The 25,632-nt window shown below is 45.3% G+C and overlaps 2 protein-coding genes across 3 annotated transcripts in view; both read right to left on the minus strand.

The window, feature by feature from the left end:
- Nucleotides 1-5,494: 5,494 nt before the first annotated feature.
- On the minus strand, nt 5,495-8,161 carry OLFML3 (olfactomedin like 3). Its single transcript, XM_056139082.1, has 3 exons — nt 7,995-8,161; nt 7,071-7,356; nt 5,495-6,773 (listed from the first exon to the last, which is right to left on the minus strand). Exons 1-3 carry the CDS (start codon nt 8,106-8,108, stop codon nt 5,953-5,955), a joined length of 1,221 nt encoding a protein of 406 aa, XP_055995057.1. The 5' UTR covers nt 8,109-8,161; the 3' UTR covers nt 5,495-5,952.
- A 2,875-nt stretch (nt 8,162-11,036) lies between these two features.
- HIPK1 (homeodomain interacting protein kinase 1) overlaps nt 11,037-25,632 on the minus strand; it is a 66,165-nt gene continuing 51,569 nt past the window's right edge. Inside the window, exons 9-16 of one of the 2 annotated variants that reach the window (XM_056139077.1) lie at nt 25,510-25,631; nt 24,453-24,587; nt 21,697-21,836; nt 21,186-21,368; nt 20,528-20,734; nt 16,763-17,004; nt 15,508-15,638; nt 11,037-14,214 (exon numbers count right to left, since the gene is read on the minus strand). In XM_056139077.1, the coding sequence (XP_055995052.1) occupies nt 13,726-14,214; nt 15,508-15,638; nt 16,763-17,004; nt 20,528-20,734; nt 21,186-21,368; nt 21,697-21,836; nt 24,453-24,587; nt 25,510-25,631 (1,649 nt within the window). In that variant the 3' untranslated portion in view covers nt 11,037-13,725. Of the gene's footprint in view, nt 14,215-15,507; nt 15,639-16,762; nt 17,005-20,527; nt 20,735-21,185; nt 21,369-21,696; nt 21,840-24,452; nt 24,588-25,509; nt 25,632 lie in introns of both variants that reach the window. The other variant, XM_056139076.1, reaches the window with a different exon arrangement.

Below are 25,632 nucleotides of genomic sequence, written 5' to 3' on the forward strand. Positions count from 1 at the left end.
TTAAAATTTACATAGTTGTAAAAGGCCACTACCTCCACTGCCCAGTCGCCGCCATGCTCCAGTATGCTTTCCGGACGCTCGGGCCGAGACGAAGAACCTCCAGCTCTGGGCACATCTCTTCAATTCCACTGTTCTTCCTGAATTAACATACACCTCAGAGACCTGGGCCCCCAAAAAACAGGAAAACAGGTCTCCCAAAGAGAATTGAAAGAGCTATGCTCGGAGTATCACGTTTCACTCAAATGAGAAAAAGAATCTGGAGTTCCGACCTCTGTCGACGATCAAGAATCAGGGAAGCTGTCTCGTTTGCCAACGTATCAAAAATCAGATGGGCTGGACACGTAATGAGATTTGGAGACAACCGCTAGACTAGAGCCTCTCCTTCCTCATCCTTCTTAGCACTGCCATATTGGTGACTCTTTCAAGGTCAGGGGAATGAGACCCATAGTATTTACTGGTTTTGGCATATTGAATACACCACAAATAGCTTGCCAGGCTCTGCCGTGTGGGGGGGATATTCTCGGTAGCCTGCCAGGCTCTCCGAGAGGGATAGAGACTTTTAGGGTGACCTCTAACAGCCCTAAAAGCTGTTCAAACCATATTCGAACCCTATCAAATATGGTGCGGTAATCTTGTATTAAGTGTTGTATGATGTGTCGGCCGCGTGGTCTGGAAAACATCCTGGAGCGTGGCGGCGGCTGGGCAGTGGAGGTAGTGGAGGTAATGGAGGTCTGCTGGGCTACTGGGAGCAGGCAGAGGATCTCTGCTCCTGTGTCCGTTGAGCCTTGGTCCAAGGTCACAGAATCCCACTTCCTTGGTTCTATGGGGCTTCACTTGTGTATGAGTCCCGGCCTTTGATTCTGCTGAGACTGTCATCGAAGCCCTAGCCAAACAGAGTGTTCAAACTCAGTACATCAGGATCCTCTGTGAGCTGTATTACGGATTCACTACCAGAATTTCACCATTCTACAGGGAGGTACCCATTGACCTCAAGAGAGGGGTTCGGCAGGGTGATACCATTTCACTGAAACTCTTCAATGCCACCCTCAAAAATGTCATGCGACAACTGAAATGGGAAGGAATGGGAGTGAAGATAGACGGTCGGCAGCTTACCACCTTTGTTTCACTGATGACATTGTTGTAATAACACCAAACATTAGCCAAGCGGCATAAATGCTGGCCGACTTCTACCGTGAGTGTGGAAAGGTCAGACTACAGCTAAATTTCACGAAGACAATGTTTATGAGAAACAGTCTCGTTCCTGACATTCCATTCACTCTCAACAGGATGAACATCTCCGAATGCAACAGTTAGGTGTACCTAGGTCGAGAACATGACAAATGACCTGGCACCTGAGTTGCACAGGAGGAAGAAAGCGGCTTGGAATGCCTTCAAGAGCATAAAAGAAATAGCTAAGAGGATGAAGAACCTCCCACTCTGCACACATCTCTTCAATTCCACTGTTCTTCCTGAATTAACATACACCTCAGAGACCTGGGCCCTACGCAAACAGGATGAGAACGCTATTCTGGTCTCCCAAAGAGGAATCAAAAGAACTATGCTTGGAGTAACCTGCTTCACTCAAATGAGAGAAAGAATCTGGAGTTCCAACCTCTGTTGATGATCAAGAATCAGGGACGCTGTCTCATTTGCCAAGGCATCAAAAATCAGATGGGCTGGACACGTAATGAGATTTGGAGATGACCACTGGACTAGAGTCATTACCGAATGGATTCCATGGGACGCCAAAAGATCTCATGGCTGCCCACATATGAAATGATCAGACTTTTTCGTCAAGACCCTGAACGATTGGTTTGAGGCTGTTCGTATTCCTAGAATGAGCAGATGCCATTGGGCTACACTAGCACGCAACAGGGATGAATGGAGACGTTACTGGCACCCACGTGAGCAAATCAATGAGTAACGGGATGTCAAGTGATCAAGTTGTAAACGATTTTTTAAAGGAATTTTACTTGATCAAATTTTGATTTATAATTTTGCAGAATCTCAGGAACTTAGATCTGCTCATTTATAGGTGCACACAACATGAAATACACCAAAAAGCAAAATTCCCATATGTGGGATGAAAAGAGGAACAGTAAGCAATATACAAAGCATCAGTACTGAAGATTTTATCTAGAACTGAGCTTACATGGGAGTGAGGGTGGTTGGGAGGGACCTTGGGACCCAACCTATCCATGAAGTGTGATTAACGGGACCCGAGACAGTACTGTAGGAAGGGCGCTTGCCTTGCATGTGACCAAGCTAGGTTCGAATCCCAACATCCCATATGGGCCCCCAAGACTGCAAGGAGTGATCCCTGAGCAGAGCCAGGAGTAAGCCCTGAGATCCACAGGGAGTGGGCCCCACTCCACCCTCTGCACACACGCACACACGCACACATACACACACACACACACACACACACATACACACTAACCAAAAAAGTGTGATTAACAATTTTAAATTATCAGTACCTCAATAAAAAAGTTAAAAAGAAAACAAAGATCAGAGCCCAGGAGTTAGGGCAGACCCTGGGAAGTCCCCTCGCCTGAAGGCATGCCTACCCCATCAGAGAAACACATGGGGCAGACAGCAGGACCAGCCGGCTCCACAGCAGGAAAGCCCTCCTGCTTCCGGGAGTTCCCAGCACCCCCATTCCCAGGCTGCTTACTCCCCAGAGCCAGGTGTGCAGATGGCCACTTCTCTTGGGGGCTTCAGCTTCTCTGACTCCCCCAGGCCTCAAGGTGGCCTTTGCTTATCCTTTGGTCTCCTGTCAACCTTCTGTTCTACCCAAGCCAGAGTTCCTACATTATGAGGGGTTCAGTGCAAAGGAAAGGAGGCTGTTGCGGGAGAGAGGTTGGCCCCTGAGGTTCTCCTTGGGTTGTCTGGGCTAATGCATGCAGATGATTCACAGGATCTGCCTGCACTTCACTCACCTTCCAGAATTCTCCCAAAACAGCACTTGCAACTGGAATCTAGTAACAAGGCCCCAGAGCTTTCTGCCCTTTCAGAAAAGTCCAAGTGACCTTTTCCAAAAAAGTTTTATGCCTCCTTCTGCCAGAAGAATTGGGAGCCACACTCAGTAGTGCTCAGAGATCACTCCTGATGGTGCTCAGGGAACCCTATGTGGTGTTAGGATTGAACTTGGATCAGCTGCATGCAAGGCAAACACCTTACCACTATATTATCTCTCTACTCCCCCACTCCCTGCCACCACCACTACCCAATGTTAAGCTTGCTTTCTTCTTCCTTCCCACCTTCCAACCCTGGCCCCCACATGACCCTTATTTCTCCAGACTCTCTCCTAGAGGAAGCAGGCTCCCAAAAGATGCCACCAAGGTAGGCACACATAGTGGAAGCAAATGACCAGGTTTGGGGACTGGAATGATGGTTCAGTGGGTAGAGCCCTTGCCTTCCACATGGCTGACATGGGTCCAATCTGATGCCACATGATGCAGAAGCAGTGAGGGCGGACCTCTGTGCTTGTGCACAGTTCCCAGGTTCTTGATAATACTGAGTAATAAAAATGCTCAGACCCAGAGTTAGAAAATAGCAAAGTTTATTGGAAAATAGAAACTTGCTGTGCAGGAAGGAAATTAGTATAGGACTAAGTATGGCTCATTTTTCTGATTTTACTGAAAAACTGGGTTTTTGTGCTACTTATCCAAGTATGAGAAGATTTCCATTTCTTTCCCAGAGAAGTTTTGTTAATTTAGGGCCCATCTGTGTCACTGAGATAAGACTAACACCCTATATGTATTTAGGGTCTTTGAGATTATTTATTCCACCATCTCCCTGGCTACTGTCCATTATCTCTTAGTCTCCTGTGAGAATGTATGGTCTTGAGAAAGCGTAAACTATCCAGTGCCCAAGAGCCCAGGAATTTACAGGGGGACTAAACTATAGGCTTGAATCAGCTAGAGAGGAGCTGCAAGCAGCAGTGGGCAAGGGGGATTGGGCTGCCCCTTCCCGCTGAGGCCAGGCATATTCAGAGTGGGATGGCTGTAGACTCTTTCACACACAATGTCCCTGAGCCCACAGGAGTGATTCCTGAGCACAGAGCCAGGAGGATGTCCTGAGCACAGCTGGGTGTGGCCCAGAAACAAGACAAAAGAAAGCAGGCTTGTGGGTTTTGTTGGCAGAGCAGGGATGGAGCCAGGAATGTCTCAGTGCAAAGCACACACACTCTCCCAGTCACATCCTGGGCACTTATACGCACTCCTGGCTGGCTGTGTGTCGGTGACACATCCCGAGCCCGGCGCTCATCTCTCCTCAGCCACCAGAAGGTCGCTCCCAATGCGCCATGCTGTCAGGCAGCAGCCTAGACGAGCCAGCCCGAGTCACTTACCTGACGCCAACGCAGTGTCAGTGGGAAGAAGCAGAGCATGTGCCCACGTTCCAGGGCATGCTGCCCCCCTGGAGGCCCCGCGCCCTCTTCTCTCCAGGCCTCCAGGAGAGTTGGGGGGGGGGGGACTCCCGCTCCTCACACCAGATGTTCCGTGGGCAGACCCCAGCACGCTGACAGGCGGTGATTACTGCTGCCAGCCCCACATTAGGAGAGAGCTGAGGGGAGTGGCTCAGCCCTCGGCTTTGTGAGGGGCCTTTCTTTTCCCCCATCACCCTACTGTCAGGAGCAGCTCTGCTGAGAAAAGGAAGACAAAAGGCGCATCACAGAGCCTGACTGCTTCACTCCATCCTAGCTGGGGGTGCTGGGTGGGGAAGACTCAGTTCCTTTCCCCTCCACCGCCCCCCCCCCCACCCCAGGGGGAAAGCATCACGAGGGCTCCTGCTGCCTGAGGACCCCTGGCCGTGACTATCGGGTAAGAGAGACTATCGGGTAAGACGTGCTCCTGAGTACGGGGGCTTAGGTCAGGGGCAGACTCGCCTCTTGGGGTCCTGTCTCTGCCCAGGATGGTCCTGCAATTTAAACCCCAGGACTCAGAAAGCAGGCCAGGAAGGGTTAAATCGCCAGGCGCCTGAATAGACGTCAGCTCCAGGACTGGGGTGGGGAGTAGGGGCTGTGAGAGGAGAAAGAACATGGGAAGCTGGTCAGAGCATCTGAGGTGGGTCACTGCCCCTCCCGGCCCGAGCCGCAGACACTGTGGCAGCAGAAAGCCACAGCAGTCCAGACAACAGTTGTGCAACCTGGCCCAGGAGACAGGAACAGGGAACAGAAGGCGGGGAGATGATGGGAAGGAAGATCGTCCCAACGACATGAGCCTGAAAGGCTTGAATTACCACACAGCGGGAACAAGCGAAACTCTGGTTGCTGCTTGCAGCCCTCTAGGAGCTGGGTTGAAGCTGGAGGCTCTGCCCAGGGCCTGAGGCCTGAGGGGACGTGCCAGGAGCCAGGCGGGATCTGGGGCTTCCCTCGGCGCCTCACAGCCTGGACACATTCCCTCTCCCCGCTAATGGGGCTCAGGGCTGAGGGTGGAGGAGTGAGACGAGAGTCAAGGGGAGAGATCTGGGGGTTCCCCACCCCCTGCCCCCAACACACAGGGAAGAGAGGAGCCATGGATTTCTGTTTAATGTGAAATGTTTCCATACAGAATGATGTGGGCAGCATGCCGCTCCTCAGGGCTCTGCAGGGAGAAGGTGAGGGCAGAGCTCAAAGTCGGCTTCACTCTACCTCCTGAGACTCATGAGACAAGACATACTCTTCCATTCCCTGGGGTCACCCCCAGTCAGGGCTTGGGGCTCTCAATCTCAGGCCTGAACTCATTGACCTCGGGCAGAACAGGAGGCAGCATCTCAGATTTGTTCCCTTCCAACTGTCACAACTTGACAGGGTCCCCAGGAGATGAAGGGAGATGAGGATTTTGGCTTCCACTGACTAAAACAAGGGGACTGGAAGCACAGGTGGCCAACATTTAGAGGTGGCAGAGCAGGCACTTGAGTGGGATGGAAACCAGGGTGGACAAGAGAGCCCTACAACTCAAGGCTTGCTCTTCAAATCTCTTCCTCCTTCTTCGTCATCTCCAGCTTGTAGAGGATCTGATAGCCATCGTCCCAGGCATACAGCTGCCTCTCACGAGGGTTATAGCGGAGGCTGGCATGGGCCCCGTACCGCCGGGGGAAATAAGGCTGGGCTGCCCTTTCCGGGCTCAGGGTGCCACTGGCATCAAAGGAGCACTGGACACGGGCCCGGCTGGCAGGGCGAGTGTTGTAGACAACATAGAGAGTCCCACAGATGACGAAGGCCGCCTCTGCGTTCTCCCGGGGACAGGGCGTGTCCCACTGCTGCTCTGTGTCCAGCGTCTGCGGGTCTAGCTTGGCCAGACACAGGTGCCTGTCATCCTCTCGGGTGGCATAGACGGCCCACAGGCCCTCCTCGTCGGCTGCCAGGTCGATGTAGGTGCTGGCTGAGAGCCCATAGGGGGGGATCAGGCCCTCGGCTGGGAACACGGAGCTATCCACCACCGTGCGGTTGGCCAGGTGGAATTTGATGAGTTGCAGTGTGTTCTCCGCCTCACCACCCCCACCTGGTCCCCCAGGGGGCCTTCGGGCATAGTACAGAAAGCCACCATAGACCAGCTGGCCCGTGCCCACCCAGGGGAAGGGCACCCGCACCCGGGAAGCCTTCCGGGCAGCCATGGCCAGGGTGAAGTCCCGTGGCCGCGGGAAGATGAACACTGTGTCATTGTGGGTCCCGTCCAACACGAAGATCTTCTCTGTCGGGCCCAGAGGATCCTTGGTCCACAGACCCGTGGGGCCACCAAACCGCTTTAGGATCTTCATGGATCTCACCTGGGAGATGGTATAGCCACAGTCTGGTGGGGAGGGAGGAAAGCACAGGAAAGCCAGCACAGGTGAGAATGAGGTGCCTAACCGAACCCCCAGTCCCAAACCAGGAATGCGCCATTGGGGAACAGAAGGTGGGAAGGGCAGGAGGAGGAAGGGTGCCACAAAGGCCTGGATCCCCAGAGACTCCTTCATGAACCTGACAGAAACTTCTCCCCAACAGATCCCCAAAGCTAGAGCCAATGTGGACTGGGATGAGGAGGGAAAGTGGGAAGGCAAGAAGCCGCCCGGGTGGGAGTTCCAAGGCTGCTCTCAAATCCCGTTACCTGTCACCATGTCATACTTCTCATTTCTTCGTCCCTTGCTTTTGGTGCCTGGGCCTCCGGTCCCCTTCTCATCCACCTCGACACAGGGGAGAGTGGGGTTCTGGGTCTCCAGGTAGTCCACCTCCCGTTCCAGACGGTCCACCCGCCCCGAGATGGAGTCAGCCTCGGTCCGGAGCGCCTCCCGCTCCTTCTCAGCCACCTCCAGCAGCGGGACCATCTTGTTCTTGAAGTCTCGCAGCTCGGCTGCATGCCGACTAGTCTGGTCCTGGCACTGCGCCAGACGCTCCTGCAGGGGTGAGGGGGGCAGGCGGGAGGCCTGAGGCTTCCAACACCCTAGCAGGAGAGGCCCAGCCAGGGAGTGGGAACAGGCGCCAGCACCATGCAGCCATACTTCCCTGTTCCCTCCAAAGTGAGCCAAGAGCCCAGCTGAGTCCCCAGGTCTCTCGTCTTAAGATGCATGCTCTGCGTGTTCTCAGTGAGCCCTTGGTGTTTCTCGGGGGTCTGAGGGCAAGAGGGTGTAGAAGAGGATCGCTACTCTAGGACAGTTCACCTCCTGGGCATCTGAGCGGTGGATAGCTAAGCGTTCAGAAGGCTGGGATGTGGCTCAGGGTGAAAAGCATGCCCTGCACACAGGGCCTGAGTTTGACTCCCAGCACTACTTAAAAACTTTTTTAAAAGGCAGAAAGTTGCACTCTCTGGGAACTTCAGCTTCACAAGAGTCATCAGCTCATTTCAAGATGCATCCTCACCACCTGAGCTCTCATTTCCACTCTTCCTTTCTCCATCCCACTCTGAGGGGTGCCCAAAACAAGCGCGCCCATCTGCTTTGGAATGCCTCAATCGGCCTGAGCAGGGAGAAAAGAGGGCTTGGCAAGAGGAGACGGAGAATCCTCCCACGCTGACCTAGAGGCGGCCGTCACTCACCTCTAAGGCAGCCAGGCGGCGTTCCATGTATTCCACAAGGTGGGGCTGCTGTCCCCGAAGGGGACCGGTCCAGGACAAAAGGAAGCAGAGCAGGAGAGGAGTGCCAGGCGCCATGGCAGCAGAGAGTAGGGCCAGAGTACGAGGAGCGAGCCCTGGCTCCGCCACTTGGGTCCTGGTTAGCTCCGGAGGCGGAGTCTCCTCTGGATCCCTGGGCTCTCTCACTACTCTGGAATGCCCTCCTCTCCTCCCCCACCCCCCAGCCCTTTCCGCCTGGACTGATCAAACACAGATGGCCTGTTGCAGAACAGTCAGAAAGCCTTAACCACCTCCTGCCTAGGCTACAGGCTCCCCAGAGGAGGGAAGGAAATGCAGAAGCCAGGGCTGTCAGGCAGAGAAGGAGCGAGCTGGGAGAGACAGAATCCAGAAAAAACTTAGTAAACTCTTCTCTATTTTAGGTTTCTTGAGACCAAGTTAAGAAATAGCCTGTTAATCTGCCCTTTCCCCAGCAATAATATCACAAACTGCTTTGTGTCTGGTTCAGTGGAAGCAGAAAACAGGGAAAGGTGGGTAAAGGCCACTGTGGTTGTGGGAAACGCGTTCTACAGCTCACTGGCGCCATCTCGTGCTAAGTACCAGTACCTCTGTGCTCTCAGGGTTAACTGGGAAATGCAGGCCTCAACCCTTGCCTGAAAAAAAGAACTTTCCTCACTGCAAACGAAGCAGATTAAATTTACAACGGTTCTTCTCATCATTAAAAGATTCCCCAGACAATTCAATTACTTTAGGGAATATCTCATTCTCTTTCTGTTTAGTGTCCAAGAAAATACTTGAGATAACAATATTAAAAATCCTTGATAATTTAGAAATAAATCCCTGTCACTTTCTTTTGCCAGAAAAACTTCTAGGAATACTCTTACACGTTTTATTTGGGGAAAAAAAAAGTGAAAAGTGTTTGCCATAGTCTTAATCAAATTAATGTATCTTGACTTCCCATCTAATGGAAGAAAAGAGGCATTTCTCTTGGTCCAACGGATGTTTCTAAATGTTCCTCATTTTTCTTTTTCAGCCACTACTGCAGATGAATTAACTGCCTGAAACACGTGTCAAAAGAAGCAAATAAATTTATTTAGAGGTCTGCAGTCATCAATCTAAACCAGCATTTCCCACCCCGCTATGGGGCTCTCTGTAGGCCCCACTATACATCCCCAAAGGGTCAGGGTTAAATCATATTAATGGGGAGCTGAGGATGAGACTGGGATGGGAGGGTTAATCTGAGAGGCAGAGAAAGGAACAAGGTCAGAAAGAGGCCATGATCAGAAAAAGGCTGAGAAACACTCATTTAGACGCATCTTTGTTTTTTGTTTTTTTTTGGTTTGGCAGTGCTAAGGGCAATGTATTTAATTGCTCCCTAAATGCCAGTAAGCCAATCCTGTTAACGCCCTATAACAGAAGTCAGAAACAGGCACACAAATCAGAAAATTTACCCATTTTATTGATGCATTGCAATTGCTCTACATTTTACCATATTATGTAGAAAATACTGAAAATACAAGCTACTTTGTAAAACCAAAGACAAACATTGAATCCAAAGATAAACTATGTTTTACACAATGGACCCTTTTCCCATAGTTAGTATTAAATTTTAAATATCTATTATTTTTTTGTTAAAATGATTATTTTACATACTCCCTAAGTACATCTGCATTACAAACATAGCTCAGTAATTCTCAGAAACTGTTTCTAGAGGCTTGTTGTAAAAGGAAGCGCACAACCAGAAAAGAAAAAAAAGAAAATTTAAAAAATGTTTAAATCACACACATTAACTAGCATATCAAATTACATTTAATCAAGTTGGAACTTCACTGCAATATCAAGGGTTCAAAGCAGAAATACTAACATTACATATAATGTACTGCTACATGTAGTGAATTATTCTTCAAGCTGAATCAAAACCACACATTATATAAAGTTCAGCAACAAACAACCATGTAGACATGCTGCACCATCCATCAGTTTAAAAAAAAGAAAAGAAAATCAAAACAGGAAGCAGGCTTGGGCCATTCCAGTCACTGAGAGGCAATTTCATTTCCTATATGAAAACAAACCATCCAGTGGGTTTTGCATAATATTGCTGAATAAAACATACATTATGGTGCTTGCCTGGCTAAGGGCAGTCAAGCTTAGCCCCTCTAGTGGAGGATGAAGGATGATGAATAGCTAGAATTGTTTGGAAATCTTATTCCTGGGCTCTGTCGGCAATGTAGCACCTCCTGGGAACAATTCCAAACTCTGGAGGATCAAGTGTCCCGACGAGCCTGGAGTGGCTGTACTTTACCCTTCCCCACTTTCTGTCTCACCCTCAAGGAGAGAAGCTGGAAATGCAAGTTCAGAGAGGACTTAAAGCCTTAAGTCCTCACTGTGATCAGGACCAGCTCACTAAATTCCCAGGGCTTCTCCCATCCGGTCATGGCCAGCAATGTTCAATATTCCAGGGACAGCATCGAAAGCCACACTGAGCTCGTACACATTCAGCAGACACTGGAGGATTTTTATCACAGTAAATCTTAAATGTCAATTTGCAGGCCAAAACAGAAAAATTTCTAAACTCTCGCATGCGACTAGTCAGGTGATAGCTCTTGGTTTTGTCTTTTCAGTGTGTTAAGTTTAAACTCCTATCTTAAGTAGACACTGGATTAGGGGGCAAGTGGAATGTTTGATTTTTTTTTCTTCCTGCATCTCATTCTTACAAAAAACAAATCTTATTCCTTGTAGAGGAATGATAAGGAACAAAATATGTTTTCTTTAAAAAATCAGATCTGCCTTTGAGCAAGGAAATCTGAATGTGCTTCATAAAAAGGAGACAGAGAGATCACACATGCTGACTAGTAACAAAAACCATACAAACTGCATAGGGATCTTGACCAATAGAGTTCTGCAAAACACAATTCAATATAATGATTGGAAAAGAAAAGTATCTGGAAAATACAACAGGTCCTTGGCAGGCTGTACTGACCATCTGCCCGCCCCCCACCCCACCCCCCACACACCCTGGCAGTCCTTACTGCTTCAAAGAAGAAACTCCGAACCCTTGACAGCTCCTTGAGGTTCCACCTGGTGCAGTGCTGACCAGGCTCCAGGAAATCTCCCATCTCCATCCTGCACCTCCTTGACACCATCTCCACAAAGAACCAGTCCTAGACTTACCCCTCAAGACGACATTTTCAATTCTGATGGAACACACCAGTATCTTAGGGTTTGCCTTCTTCCCGAGTCTCTTAGTGGCAGGGACATAAATCCCGCCCCCAGTACCCTCTATTTGACCCAGATCCGTGCAGAAGCCAAGAGTACAAGGACAATTTCACAGCTGAAGGGCCCCAAGAATATAGTTGTTAGAAACCACAAATGCCCAACGCCTCAGTGGGCTTTGGGTCCTTCTCATCTTCACCAGCAGAGAAACTTTTCTGTGAGTTCTCTGTCACCAGCGGCATCACAAAACAACTCCTTGTAGCATGGGGATGTGGTAAGCAATACAACAGGCTCTTTGGTATAAACACATCTGTTTATCTTTTTTCAACAAGTAAATATTTCACTAGGAATGTCAACTATTTGCAGGAAGAACTACCACACAGGAAAAGGGAGAAAGAAAAAAACCCTCTCATTCTAAGTGATTGCACATACTTTAAAAAAGAAAAAATGCAGACATACTATTGGCTTGACTCCTCTCACCTGCTTTCTGAATTCTCACAGAAGCAAGGTAGCAATGCACAGTGAGAGGGCCACAAAGGGAAGATGCTTCTGTGAGAACTTCTGCTAGGATTCCAACATGGAAAGGGGCAGTAAAGGAGAAAAATGCTGTTTGTATTTTCCAATGCCAGCAGGGAAACTGAGAACAATGTATTTACACAACACGGCTACTAATCCTGCTCTGGTAAATCCCAGTGAACAGCAGAGGGTCCACGGGGGCTTGCTGGTCCATCCTAAGGCAAGCTCACTGTAAACTCTATTAACCACTACGTTATCATATAAGGCACTACAATAAGGGAAGGGAGGGAGGGAAGGAAGAGACACACACGAACAACTCCTCACCAGACACACCTGTGCAAAACAAGCCCAAGGGTCTGCTCTCCTTGCAGGCAATGCCCCTGCTCACTCAGCACTACAGTAACAATGCGCTAATATAACTGCAATTAGTTCACATACATTCCAACGAGTATCAGTTCATTTTGGTTTAAATACAATGGAGACATCAATTCTATCTCCTGGGTAACACTGGAGGATCAGATACACACTAAATACACAATTCAAGTGTAATCACTACACATTTGATTACAAATAACATTTGGGGTTAGCAGAAAAAAAATTGCTTGTTATAGTTTCTAATCAATATGTACATATTTAATTATGCAAAATATTAAAACACCACCATTACAAAACTTCTAAAATATTTTAAATTCAGTAATAAATTTTTAAAATATTTTTTTGCAATTCCTACATGCACTTATTGTATGAGTCTTAATAAGAGAGCATTCAATTTGCTGCTGGCATACAAACGAAGCTACTTTAAAGTATAAAAGCTATACACAATAACGTTCTTATCTGGTTTCAGATTCTTAGCTTTCTCCCCAAATAAATCACACAGAACACAGAGAGAGAGAGAGAGAGAGAGAGAGAGAGAGAGAGAGATGATGCAGAGAGAGGCGAGGAGAAAGAGATAAAGAGAAAAAGAGAGAGAGAAAGAGAGGTGTATTACTGAAATTTCATACTAATCTGTAGGCAAAGCTCATCAATGCCAGTATCACATAATACAGAGATTTTGCATATAATAAAACCATCACCACCACACAATAATAACCACCTTAACAGCTTTTCCAAGAATAAAATTTAAACTGAATCAGAGAGAGAAGGGTCTTTAAAGTATAATCTTAAAAGACTGCACTGGTGCTTCATCTAACAAGAATACCTGACACATTCAATCTCTCACACTAAGAACATCAGCCACTGGTGAGCTGCCTTTTCAACACTACTTTAGAATAAAAACGAAAGAATCCCAACAGCAACTCAGAGTAGTATGTAACCAGTTTACAACAATAGCAATTTCCCATTAAGTTTAATGTGACATGAAAACAAAATAAACACACTGAAAGTTTAAATGTCCTATAAACAAAGGTAAAATTTTGAGGAGAAATGCCTGATAGTAAATACAGACTTGCTCAAGAGGCCTATAAAACAAAATGGCAAATTTTTAATTTTTTAATTTAAAAGAAAAGTAGTAATTCTTGCTTGTCCAGATTTCAAGTCCAACTTCTATCAACATTTTCCCTCTGACCAGCAATTCTAAGAAACAAAAGTTAAATTTTCAAAAGAGCTCGTTTTTTAAAAGCAGTTATAGAAATCAAGTCAGAGACACAAAATATTTTTCAATGTTATTATTTTTCAGAAGGTAACTTCAGAACCATTTCTCTTCCTTAGCAACTGCAGAAGATGGACATCTGAATTCTTCCAAATACCAAAAACGCTGTCACAAAAATAAAAAAATTAAAAAACAGGACAGACTTTTGCAGACTACAACAATGCAGTCAACACTGACATGGCTCCCCAGAGAAGGATTGGCATGAGCGCACCCTGCAGACTGAGCTGCCGGAGTTCCAGAGGGCCAGGGAGGAGTGCAGCCGAGGTGTTTACGACTCAGGCTAGGGCAGGCAAGCAGGGCCTTCCTTCCTCACACGCGCCACTACAAGTAGGAATATTGGCTGATCTTGGTGGGACTCAGCGGGTATCCAGTGTAAATTGTTGAGCCTCGGGAAGACCCAATGTAGGACTGGGTGGCAAACTGGTGTTGGTACTGAGCGGGGGCCACGCTGGCAGAAGTGAGGAGGCTGGGCCCAACACTGACGGGGACCTGGTGCACCAGCGTGCTGGGGTGTGTGGTGTAGGCCGCAGCATGCCGTGAGGAGCCCTGGGGGGAGAAGAGATGAGCAATGGAGTTGGTGGAGCCCAGTGCAGCTGCGGAGGTGGGAGCAGCGTACGTGTACAGGTGAGGCTGGCTGGACAGGTGAGCAGGGGCCGGGGCCAGGTGTGGGTGGCCTGTCGAGTGCAGGGGGCTGCCGTGCTGGAAGGCATAGGGGGCCTGGGAGAGCGGGGCGACAAACGCCTGCTGCCTGCGGGGAGCGGGGTTGCTGCTTCTCTCCTGGGAGGTGGGAGCTGCCGATGACTGCTGGTTCTGGAAGAAGGAAGAAGGGAGTGAGGAATCCTGAGGCCACTCTAAGCTCGGAGCACCAAATACCAACTTGACAGCAGAGGTTAGAACTTGTCCTACTTCTGGGCTGCCACAGCACACAACCTGCCAGACTGGAAATGCTGTCAGAAGTCAGCCAGCCAGCCCTCTGCCCCCTGGCAGAACAGATCCTAACCCAGTCCTCACCCAGATACCAGCAGTCTGGTCTGAAGTGTGCACAGGTACAACAAGAGCAGAGCGGGGAGCTGGAATACAGGGTTCATAGGTTTACCCACACCTGCAACTTAGGGCTATTGACTCAACTTCACCCTGTTCTGGCAGTCAGTGATTAGGGATCTGTCCTAACCTTTCTTGCCTGCTGATGCTTCCTTCATATCCCTCTGGAAATGTGGAGACTAAAACACAAGTGTTAACTTGAACTTCCATTTGCACTTGCATTCTCTCTCATTCTTGTTCTCTCTTTTGCACATGACACATATTCTCTTTCTCTGTACTCTCTTCTCTCTCTCTCTCTCTCTCTCTCTCTCTCTCTCTCTCTCTCTCTCTCTCTCTCTCATACCCTCATCTTTACACTTTTTGAAATACTGGAGGACAGATAAGACAAACTTAGCTGAGGAAAAAAAAAATGAACACAAAAAACAGTAACCTTGGGGCTGGAGCGACAGTGCAGCAGGTCTGGCAAGCAACTGGCCCAGGTTCAATCCCTTGCAACCCATATGGTCCCCTAAGTACTACCTGGAGTGATTCCTGAGCGCAGAGCCAGGAGCAAGCCCGGGTGTGGCCCCGAAACTAAAACAAAAACACAGTGACCCTCCACAGTCCATCAAAGGATTAGGTGGAGGGAAAAGCTCCACATTCAAGCAACATGGAGAACTACAATCAGCTAAGTGGCCACAAAGTTTTTCACTGTCTCAAGTAAAGTAAACATTTAAGTTCACATTATTTATGACCTGGGAGATAAAGGAAGAGAATCTAGTCTCAAAAGTACGTCGAGAGCCAGGTACAGATGTAAGCATCCTAGGTTCTTTCCAAATTCCAGACGTTCTCTCATCTTCCAAAATAGATCAGGGCATTCTGGCAGAAAACATGGGAGGTCAATACTAACTAAACATACTCAGTAGAAGAAAAGAAAATATGCAGATATGACGCAGGCTACAAAAACTGCTTGATACAAAGGCTTCATCTGACTTTATTCAGCCGTCCGACCAGAAGCAGGGTTCTCCAGAGAGGAACAGCAGGGGGGACCCCAACTGGAAGACAGCAGCCCCTAGCTCTTACCTGGCTAAGGTTGAGTGGCTGCGCTGTGCTGGTCCCCCCACGTTGTGTTCGGTACCCTGTGGGGGTGATACAACATCCAGATGACTGTCCACTCACTGAGGCCACTGGCTTGGTCTTACTGCTCAGGAGGCCTAAACAAGGACAAGGGCTTAATTAGTGATGAGTGATATCTAGACCATAGGAAACCTCACATGGAATCAACCACATTAGGTCACATTTTCATGCGGTACACAAGACTTAAGATTTCATGAGAATCTTATTTTTTCGGAGAGCCCGGCAAGCTATCGAGAGTATTCGATATGCCAGACACAGTAACAACAAAGTCTCCAATGGAGACGTTACTGGGCCCGCTTGAGCAAATCGACGATCAACGGGAGGGCCTTTACCTTTACCTTTACCTTATTTTTTCAATCACATTTATGCCAGAAAAACAGAAAATGCATTATTTTTTGACAGAAAATTATTTTTCTGTCTTGACACAAAGCTCCATAAAGGAACCTCAAAAGTTCCATTTCAACAAATATTATCATAATCTGTCAAGTGCAAAGGAACCACTTGAAACACAAATTCTGTATATTTAAGACAGCCCATATTCTCATAGAGCCTAGACTTTTATGTAACAGTAAAGAAATGACAATAGTTCTGACCCATACACTGCAAACCCTCCAAGCAGGAGCATTGCACTGCAAGTCACTGAAGTAAGAAACCAACTTCACTTGTTAAGCCCTGGGAATCGGAGGCCTGCTGCTGCAGTGAATGCTGTCCACCTAATAATAGTGACTGAGCCTGGGAGTCTAGGCCCAGTCTCTACCACACAATAAAGGTGGTGTTATTTAGTCTGATAGTAAGATGAACAAAAAACACAGATGCATTGACATTGGGTGAAAAAACATGCAAACTATACGTTTCTCCCAAAAGTACAACTTTCTGGAAAATTATTGTCATGTCCACATCTAGAATGTGAAATCTGAATCAGTGGCAAATGAAGATTAATTCTCCCTTTATATAATGTATATCTTGACCATCAGCTCTACCACAAACATGAATATATCTAAAAAGAAAAATTTTTATGCCAATTCAAGTAAAATGAACATAGGAAGATAAGCTGATGGCCAAACATAACTTCCTATCACAAGAAATTAATTTCTAAATGAACTAAGATAGCTGTTCCACAGGATGCTGCCACAAGCGGATCCCAGCAAAGCAGAAAGCACACACACATCCAAGGATTCCACTCTCACTGCACAAACATCACCTGAGGCCTGGGTTGCTACAGTGCAGTCGCCAAGCTGAGTTTTCAGTGGAGGCACAATGATGGTACGGGTGCTAGTGCCATCCCCGACTCTGCTGCTGGGCCCCTCCGCCCCCGGGCCATTGTTGCCCCGGAGCGCACTCAGGTTATCCGTGGAATAAGGGCTGCTCAATGAAGAGTCAGAGTCCGGAGAATCATTGACAGTGACATAACTGATGACATTGGACCTTGGCTTCAGGCCAGAGCTGAAAAGAAAATACAGGAAAATTCAGTACCCTTTCAGAAGTGTTTCTTTAACAGTCTCTAGTCCTCCCATGGTAACAATGACTGATAAAAAATGTTCTTATGAAAAAATGCTTATCATCACTATCAGTGAAATGCAAGTTAAAAAAAAATGAGATATCAGTCACACCAGTCAGAACAGTCTATTTCACAAAGACTGGACTGGACAGCAAGTTTCAGTGGAAGTGTTGTGAAAAAGAACTCTCACTCGCTATTGCTGGGACTGCTACATGGTTTAGCCTCTTAAAGCAAACACCTGGAGACTCTGCACAACATATGAAAGAACTTCCATAGGAGCCAGAGCACTAGTACAGTGGGTAAAGCCTTGCACATGGTCAACCCAGATTTGATCCCCAGCATCCCATACAGTCCCCCGAGCACCACCAGGAGTTATTCCTGAGTGCAGAGCCAGGAGTAACCAACCCTTAGGCATTGCCAATTGTGACCCAAAAAGCAAAACAACAAAAAAGTACTTCCATATATGATTCGACTCCTGGAAATCTACCCCAAGAATGCAAAAACACTAATCTGAAAAGACACGAGCACACCAAAGTTCACTGATGGTCAAGATCTGGAAACAATCCAAGTGCCCAACAACACATGAGTGGACAAGGAGACTACACTACATACACAAGGGAATACTATTCAGCTGGGAGGAGAGATGAGACTTTGCAGTCTGTTAAAACTGGGATGGAACTGGAAAGTCAGAAAGCAAAAGATAAGTATCTGTTGACCTCACATGTGGACTTTAAAGGAACAAACGTATCAGACAATTTTCTAATGGAAAGAAATTCTAAGGCATGATCAATAGAACTGGAGGCTGAGGAGATTCTCGGGGACAGGGAGGAGGGACAGTGGGACAATGGTGAAGGGATCTGAATCACTAGTGGAGGTAGGGTGTAGTGATTCTGCGACTACAAAATTAACAACCTGAAAGCTATTGTAAAGTAAGTCACTGCATAAGTTAATTTTTAAAAAAGAAACTAAAAATGTTTTGAATTTAAAACTAAGTAACAGTAACAAATGTCTGAGTTCCTATTATAAACAAAGTCTTTTTTTGGGGAGGTGGGGGAGTCACCTGACCCAAACCCAGGGGTACTCAGGGCTTTCTTCTGGCTGTGTTCAGGAATCACTCTTGGCAGGGCTGCTCAGGGGACCACATGAGGTACTGGGGATCAAATATGGGTGAAGGATGTCCTACCTCTCTAGCCCAAAGGCACTTCTTTTTTTGTTGTTATTTGTATTCTTGGGGTGGGGGGGAGGGGCTACAACTGGTGGTGCTCAGGGATTACTCCTGCTCTGTGCTCAGGGATTACTCCTGGTGGGATCAGAGGATGGTGCTGGGGACTAAAGACCCAGGTCGGCTGTAAGGCAAGCACCTGTTCCATCCACTGTACTATCACTCCTACCCCAGGCACTGCTCTTTTAAAAAACAAATTGTTTTAATTCAGTCACCATGAACTTAGAAAGTTATCCATGATTAGGTTTCAGGTATACAATGTTTCAACATGATCCCTTCACCAGTGTCCAAGTCCCTCCACCAATGCCCTGTCACTCCATTTGTCCCCCACCCAACAGTCTGCTTTTAAAAGAGGTGCTTTTATTTTTTCAGTTAAGTTTTTGTCCAGTGTTTTACAGTACTGTGCTAGTAAGGGGCTATTCTTGTGTTCTACATGTATCTCAGGAATTTCATTGACACGTCTACGATGTAGGTACTATTTATTCTCCCTATTCTGCAAATGAGACTACTACAGCACTAGGAGACTAAGGTGCCTGCCTAAAGTCACACAAATACTAAGCAGTTAACACAGGATTCAAGCCCAGGAAAAATGACTCCAGATGCACCTCTATTCTCTACTGCCTCTTAGCTACTGTCATTCAGTTATTTCATGACATTCTTCAACCACCCCCGGGGCATGGGGCAGCACACCTAGCATTAGGGTGCCAAGTGGTACTGAAGATAGAACCGAAGTCCTTGACTATGCAAGGCTTGTGCTCTACTATTTGAGGAACATCTCCTGCCCTCAAGTACTATATATTTTTCATATTTTTCATATTTCATATTGCCCTACTGGGCTATAAATAGTTCTTAATTATTATACCTATTCAAACTTGTTTTGTTTCAAATTTCCTTCAGGCAAAAATAAAATAACAATGGCGTCAGAGAGATAGTACGGGGTAAGGCTTTGCATATGGGTGACACTGATTCAAGAACCAGCACCCAAGCACAGCCAGGAGTGACTCTTTAGCACACAGTCAAGAGCAGTCCTCAAGTACCAGTGGAATATGGTCGAAAAACTGAAATTAAAAATAAATTGTATTCATGATACATAAACAATTATTGCTTTAAAATAAAATTAAATCAGGGCAGCAAGATGGCTCAAAGGGCTGGAATGAATGCTGCGTTTGGCCAAAATGCGGGGAAGGGATGAAATCAGACCTTCTGAGACAGAAGTAGATAGAACTTGAGGTGATTATGAGAAGTGAAATGAGAAAGGAAGTTACCAATTATTTCAGTCATATGTACAATCTTACTAAAAAACTCACAAATGGTCACCGAAGAACTAGACTCAGTGAAACAGAGAGGCTTGAGTATCAGGGGCTTTTTAATGAGGGGTGGCACTGCAACTATGGTAAAATGTGATATTATAGGGAAATAGTGAAAAGAGCCAGAACAGCTAGCCAACCCAAATTACAATTCCTCTCTCTCTCTCTCTCTCTGTCTCTGTCTCTCTCTCACACACACACACATGCTAAAGCCCCAAACATATCATGCATACACACACGCTAAATCCTGAAAATATTCACACACACATGCTAAACCACCAAGAATCAATCTCTCTCTCTCAAACACACACACACACTCACACACACACTCACCCCTGAAAAAATGTAATATTAAAAAAAATAGTAATTTAAAAGAGTATTCTCAGGTGCCAGAATATAGGAGTAAAGGCACATGCCCTGCACGCAGCAACCCAAGTTCAATTCCTGACATCACATGGTACCCCAAGCATGATTCAAGTGCATCCCTGGAGGCCCCGAAGCCCTGCCAAGGTGGCCCAGATAACTTCCAGCATCCTCTGGATCTCCAATTAAACCACTGGCCTAACTGGACAAGATTCACTATCCCCACCTTACTAATTTTGTAAAGTTTTTAAAAATTCTTTTTCTCTTTTTTGGTTTTGGGACCATACTTGGGAGAACTTCAAAGACCAGGAATTAAATCCAAGTCTTCTACATGGAAAGCGTGTTCACTCCCTTACCCTCAATGGCAGAATTTTATTCTACTTTTTTTAACAGACATTGTTCTAAGCAAAACAATCCTGATGATTATATAGTTTCACTCTTTTCTTTGGGGGGAGGGGGCCCACACCCAGTGACATTCAGGAGTTACTCAAGGTCAATTACGCTCAGGGGTTAAAGTCCACTATCTGAAGTCAAGGATGGGGGTCTCTAAGGCAAGAAACCACACATTTATCTTACCTATTAGGCTTGTATTTGTTGTCCTCTTCCTCATCTGTGTCACTACGGATAGTAATAACACTTACAGGAGGGCTGGGAGTATCCGGAATGATGATTGGCTGATGCTGATCTTGGACAGGGACTAAGGAATTGTAAGAAGATGTGGACCGGAGGGGACTGCTTCCAACCAACGAATAGACTTGAGAAGGCAGGACATCCAGAGAGGACCTGCAAGGAAAAGTCCTAAGAAAGACTATTCAAGGGATGCTGTTCCCCCCCAATTCCCACACGCCTGCCCAACTATCCAAAACTCTTTTTAACTTGCTCTTTTTTCACTTAATTACTGTAGCAAGCTATAGAAGCTAACTATAATAGTTCAATAAAATATAAGCTCCTCTATTGAAGGTTTCAAGAAATAAAGAGCACCAAAGTCCAACATCAATTTTATTTTGTATGCCTTGGTTGAATTTCCAAATTCAAAGTGGGAGCAAGCAGCAAGGACTAACACGACCAGGACAAATCTGGTATGCAGGTCTAAGTGGAAAGGTGAGAGTATATACTTCAGTTTAGCTGTTACTTATTCTGCCTCTACTGAACATATCCAGACTATGACATTCTAAATGCCAGCAACAACTACCTCCCAGAGGCACAGTAACGGTCAGTTATGGCAGAGACTTACTTCGAAGAGATTGGAGCAGACTGCTTGTTCTTCTTGGAAGGGAGGGAGCTGGATTGCTGCTGTCTGACCACATGGGCAACACCAACATTCAGGGGCTGAGCAGTGGCCAGTGTCACGTGGTTCGTGAGCAAGGACGGCTGCTGCATGATCGTGCTATACTGGTTCCCATGAGAGTGGGCATTCCTATAGCAACAAAAGAATGGAGAAGGAATGAAGGAATGCCCCAAACACTGAGAAATCTGGACCAAATATAAATTTAAAAAGTAATTACAACAACCAACCAAAAGCAGTTGTTTTTATCTTCACAAGTGGATCACTGGATATCAAGGTTTCAGGTTTTCACTACATACTCCTATTTGAAATTTCCTTTTAACTTCACCTCTTAGTCTGATAGGATTTCAAACAAAGATAAATCCCATGTTCTTCCCAGTCTCACCAAACCATCAAGAGCTCCTACCCTAAGGGATCTGAACCCTTGCAAATCTCCCTCAGAGGGACACAGGGCACTTGCCTCCAGTCTGTGAGCTGCTGGCCACTGCCTATGGCCTCTGGAATCACTGCTGTAGGCTGGACAGAGTTGTGCAGAGCTACTCCAGGCAACTGTTGCCAAGTTGAAGGCAGGAGAATTTGCTGGGTTCCCCCAGGCCAAGCCTGCTGTAAGGAAACACACAAAAAAAAGACCCAGACTTGACTCATTCTTGACTTTTTCTTCCGTATTCCAGATGAACGAAAATTCGTATCTCAAAAGAAGTTTCTTGTAGATTGTTAACTTGCAGAGATTGAAAAAGAAAGGTCAGAGGGGCTCAAGGTTAAAGTCTCATGAACAGGGAAACAGAACACAGTGCTTTTTCTTGGCCACCTCTATAACCTGACCACCAGGATAGTAAAGAAAAGAAGATCCATCTTAGTGGTTAAAATGTCTATCATACTATATAGGAAAGGAGCTTAGAAGTTCAAAGGTAAGCTCTGGTTAAGTGCTGGAATGTCATTTTTGCAAAGACTCTAAAATATATTCCTGAAAAAAGAAAGCTCCCATGATATTAAAAATAGGAACCTTTAAATTTAAATGCCATTCAGATATGACACCAGGTCAATCCAGTCATTAAACAAAGGGGAGAACAGTTCCATTTTAAGAGAGTAATGCTTGGAACATAGTGCCAGATATGGATGACCAAGACAAAAATCATTTGGCAAACAAGCTTATGCCAGCAAGAAAAAGCAAACTAATGTCATTCTTTATAGTCATCACAAAATTTTAAAATAAGCCAATGAGTAAAATATTCGACAACAAAAAGCATATTTTATTATTTAAAATATATTGCCCTATGTATTATTTATAAAAACATATAAGCTAATTACTATGAGAAAAAAAGTTTAATTTAAGTCTTTAAAAGCCATGTCACTTGTAAAAAAAAAAAACAACAAAAATGTTTTCTGTACTTTTTACAGAAATTCTGTTTTTTTTTTCCTGAAAAAAATGGGAACAGATTTTAAAGTTTCCTTTTAAAACTTGAATTCTACAGTAAAATCACCTACAATGTGTTGGGTACATATGGTTCTGTTTCCAGAATTTCAAACTGCAAGGCCATCATCAACACACTGTTTTAAAAACATTTCTGCAAGTAACAGATCCACTTGTTACAATACTGGTTCCAAACAAGAAGCCTTCAAAAGCAGAGAAACTGCAAACACGTCTGCTACCATAAGCAGAATTGAAAACAAAACAAAACAAAAATAAGAGAAGTATGTTAAGTCACACCATGCGTCTTTCCATAAGCCAACACCTGCACAAGACAAAGCATGTAGTTTAATACAGAGCAAGAAATAACATTCCAACGTGAGGCAGAAATCTGGCGTTCCAAGCGACGAACTGTTTTGACAGAAGAAGAACAAAATATGCAAAGCTTAGCAAATGGCTAGTGCAAACTGAGGAGGAGCAGCAAAGGAGGAGCGTCAACTAACATCCCAACCTCGAGACTACAGGCGAGCGAGTTAAGCCATTAGCTTGGGTCAGTCAAGGCGGGAATATATCTGACTCCCTTGTATGCAGGTTTTGAGTTTAAGATGCAATTAATGTGGAGATGACAAAGACTTTTAAACTGAAAACGAACAAATTCCAACAACCAAAGTATGTTTCTGCACGTGTTTTCACCACATGAGCCTTTAAGAAACAACAAAAGATTTTAAAGCCTCTTTAAAAGATGTAGAAATATCAGGATTCAACAGGATACTAGGTTTTCAAAATGCTTACCTAATTTTAAATTTCAAATAATAAAATGCTGGATGTCTAATAAATAATTCAAGTCCTCCCAAATAAACTAACACACATCCAATATCACTCTTAAGATTCTATATCCTAAAACATACTTCAAAATTCTGTTGTTTTTCCTATCTTTAAGCCCCATAATAATATAGCTGCTGACATATTTAGTACTCTTACTTTGTTACTGTGACATTTAGTAACAAAAATAATTACATTTACATCAAGTTTTTTCATCGTATTTTCACCTCTGTATAAAGACTATCTGTAAAGTAATTAATTAATTTCTCCATAATCTCTTACAAGCCTTTAATTTCAACCAACAAATGAAATATGACCTCAAAGTATTCTAAAGGGAATATCTTTAAATGGAAGATACCATTTAAATTACCAGTGACCACAAGTGGCAAAAAGAGTTATCTTTATGTGTTCGTGAAAGAAAAGTTACTACCAACTGATACAGGAATAAAATAAGAGCATCTTAAACATTTTGACACGCAGTTTTAGGAACTAACAAAATATGAAAGCTAACTTGCCAATGAGTTCAAATTTTGGCCATCTGAGAAGTGCCAGTAGCAGAGCCAAAAAAGGCCACTTCCTTCACTCTCAAGGATCAGAGAGGGTGAAAGACAGGGCAGAAAACAGGCAACAGTGCAGAAGCTCTTCTCAGGCCTTCCCAAGAGCTCTTATCACACTAAGCTGGCAAAGAATCAAGGAATCTGGCTCCTTACAGAACCACACTGAACATCAGAATCAAACAGTGCTTTAGCAAATGTTGGGGAGGAAAACAATGAGACATTAAAGATGTAGCAAGAACACAGCCACAAGACGGCACATGCTTCCATGCCCTCTGTAAAGACTAAGTATTTTAAAAAAAAAAACCAAAAAAACAAAACTTTTTTGGCAAAATGAGAAAACCAGAATAAAAGAAAATAAAAACAAACAGGGAAAATAAAAAGGAAACCAAAGAAACTCCGTTAGTAACACAATCAAGTGAGGGGAATTACCAGTACAGCGGCAGTCTGTTCAACCAGCGCCGGCCGGCCGGCTGCGCAGCTCAGAGTAAAGGGCACCGCGTACTGCGGTGTGATGGTGGCTACTTGAGGGTGGAGAGTTGCTACCATTAGTGGTGTACAGCTTCCCTGAAACGTAGATTAGGCAGGTGAGTGAAACAAACACGGAGGCATCTTATCTGGATTCAGAAGGGTTCTCATTCCCCCCAAGTTATGGCCAATAATAAACATATTTCTTTTCACCTAAAACACAACTTCCCTTTTATATTCTGCACAGCACAAACCCATTAGGTCAAGTGTCAATAACCTAAAGCAAAAAAACAAAACAAAACAAAAAACAGGAATCCTTCTTGGACCAGATTCAGAGGATCAGTTCTATAAAAAACAGTCAATAGGGTATGTATTAAGGATTTTCCCTCTTCCTACTCACAGAAGAGGGTTTTAGGATTTCAAAAGTTCCTGTTCAGACATTTTTATATATGGAACCAAAAAGATAGTATATATCATTTATATAAATGCTTCATGATTTTGACCACATTAGTTTTATGTTTTATGACAAGTATAAACCTTTAATGCTTCCTACAGCTTGGCAAACCACAATGAAAAATAACCTCTAAACTTGAAGAGGTTTCTTGATGTGATCCAGCATTTCAACCATGATTAATAACTTTTGAAAGGGTGAGCAAAAGGAATACTATGGGAACAAAAGGGGAACCTCTTATTTTAGAATTGAAATGTTATTATCTGTGTACTGGATCTTTATGAACACCAAAATAAATTAATTTTATCCCACAAAAGATCATATTGGCTCAGAAAACAATTTCTCAGTGTATGCAGATTTTTTTTTTATACCTACACATCTGAGAAAGATACTGGCAGTTGTGCTAGTATTAGGAACATACACTGTTCCATGCAGATGTTTCATTTTAAGTCCACTGAATCATAACCAAGAAAGACCTTAGGGTCAAGCAAACAGCACTTGCTAGGGCAAAAATCTGATTTTCAATAGTGCTTCAGCAGTATTGAGTACCCCAGTTGCTCTGGCGTTTACCTGTGTAAGAACTCCTGACTGTATCTGCAATGGCTGAGCTGCTGGTGCCTGGGGGACAATTGGCACAGCATTATCCATCCTCACAGGGAATCCAGAATGTTTTGTGGTTGCTTGTAGTCCAGC

Source organism: Sorex fumeus, unplaced genomic scaffold (genome assembly GCF_029834395.1).
Source record: "Sorex fumeus unplaced genomic scaffold, SorFum_2.1 ptg000131l, whole genome shotgun sequence".
Classification (NCBI taxonomy): domain Eukaryota; kingdom Metazoa; phylum Chordata; class Mammalia; order Eulipotyphla; family Soricidae; genus Sorex; species Sorex fumeus.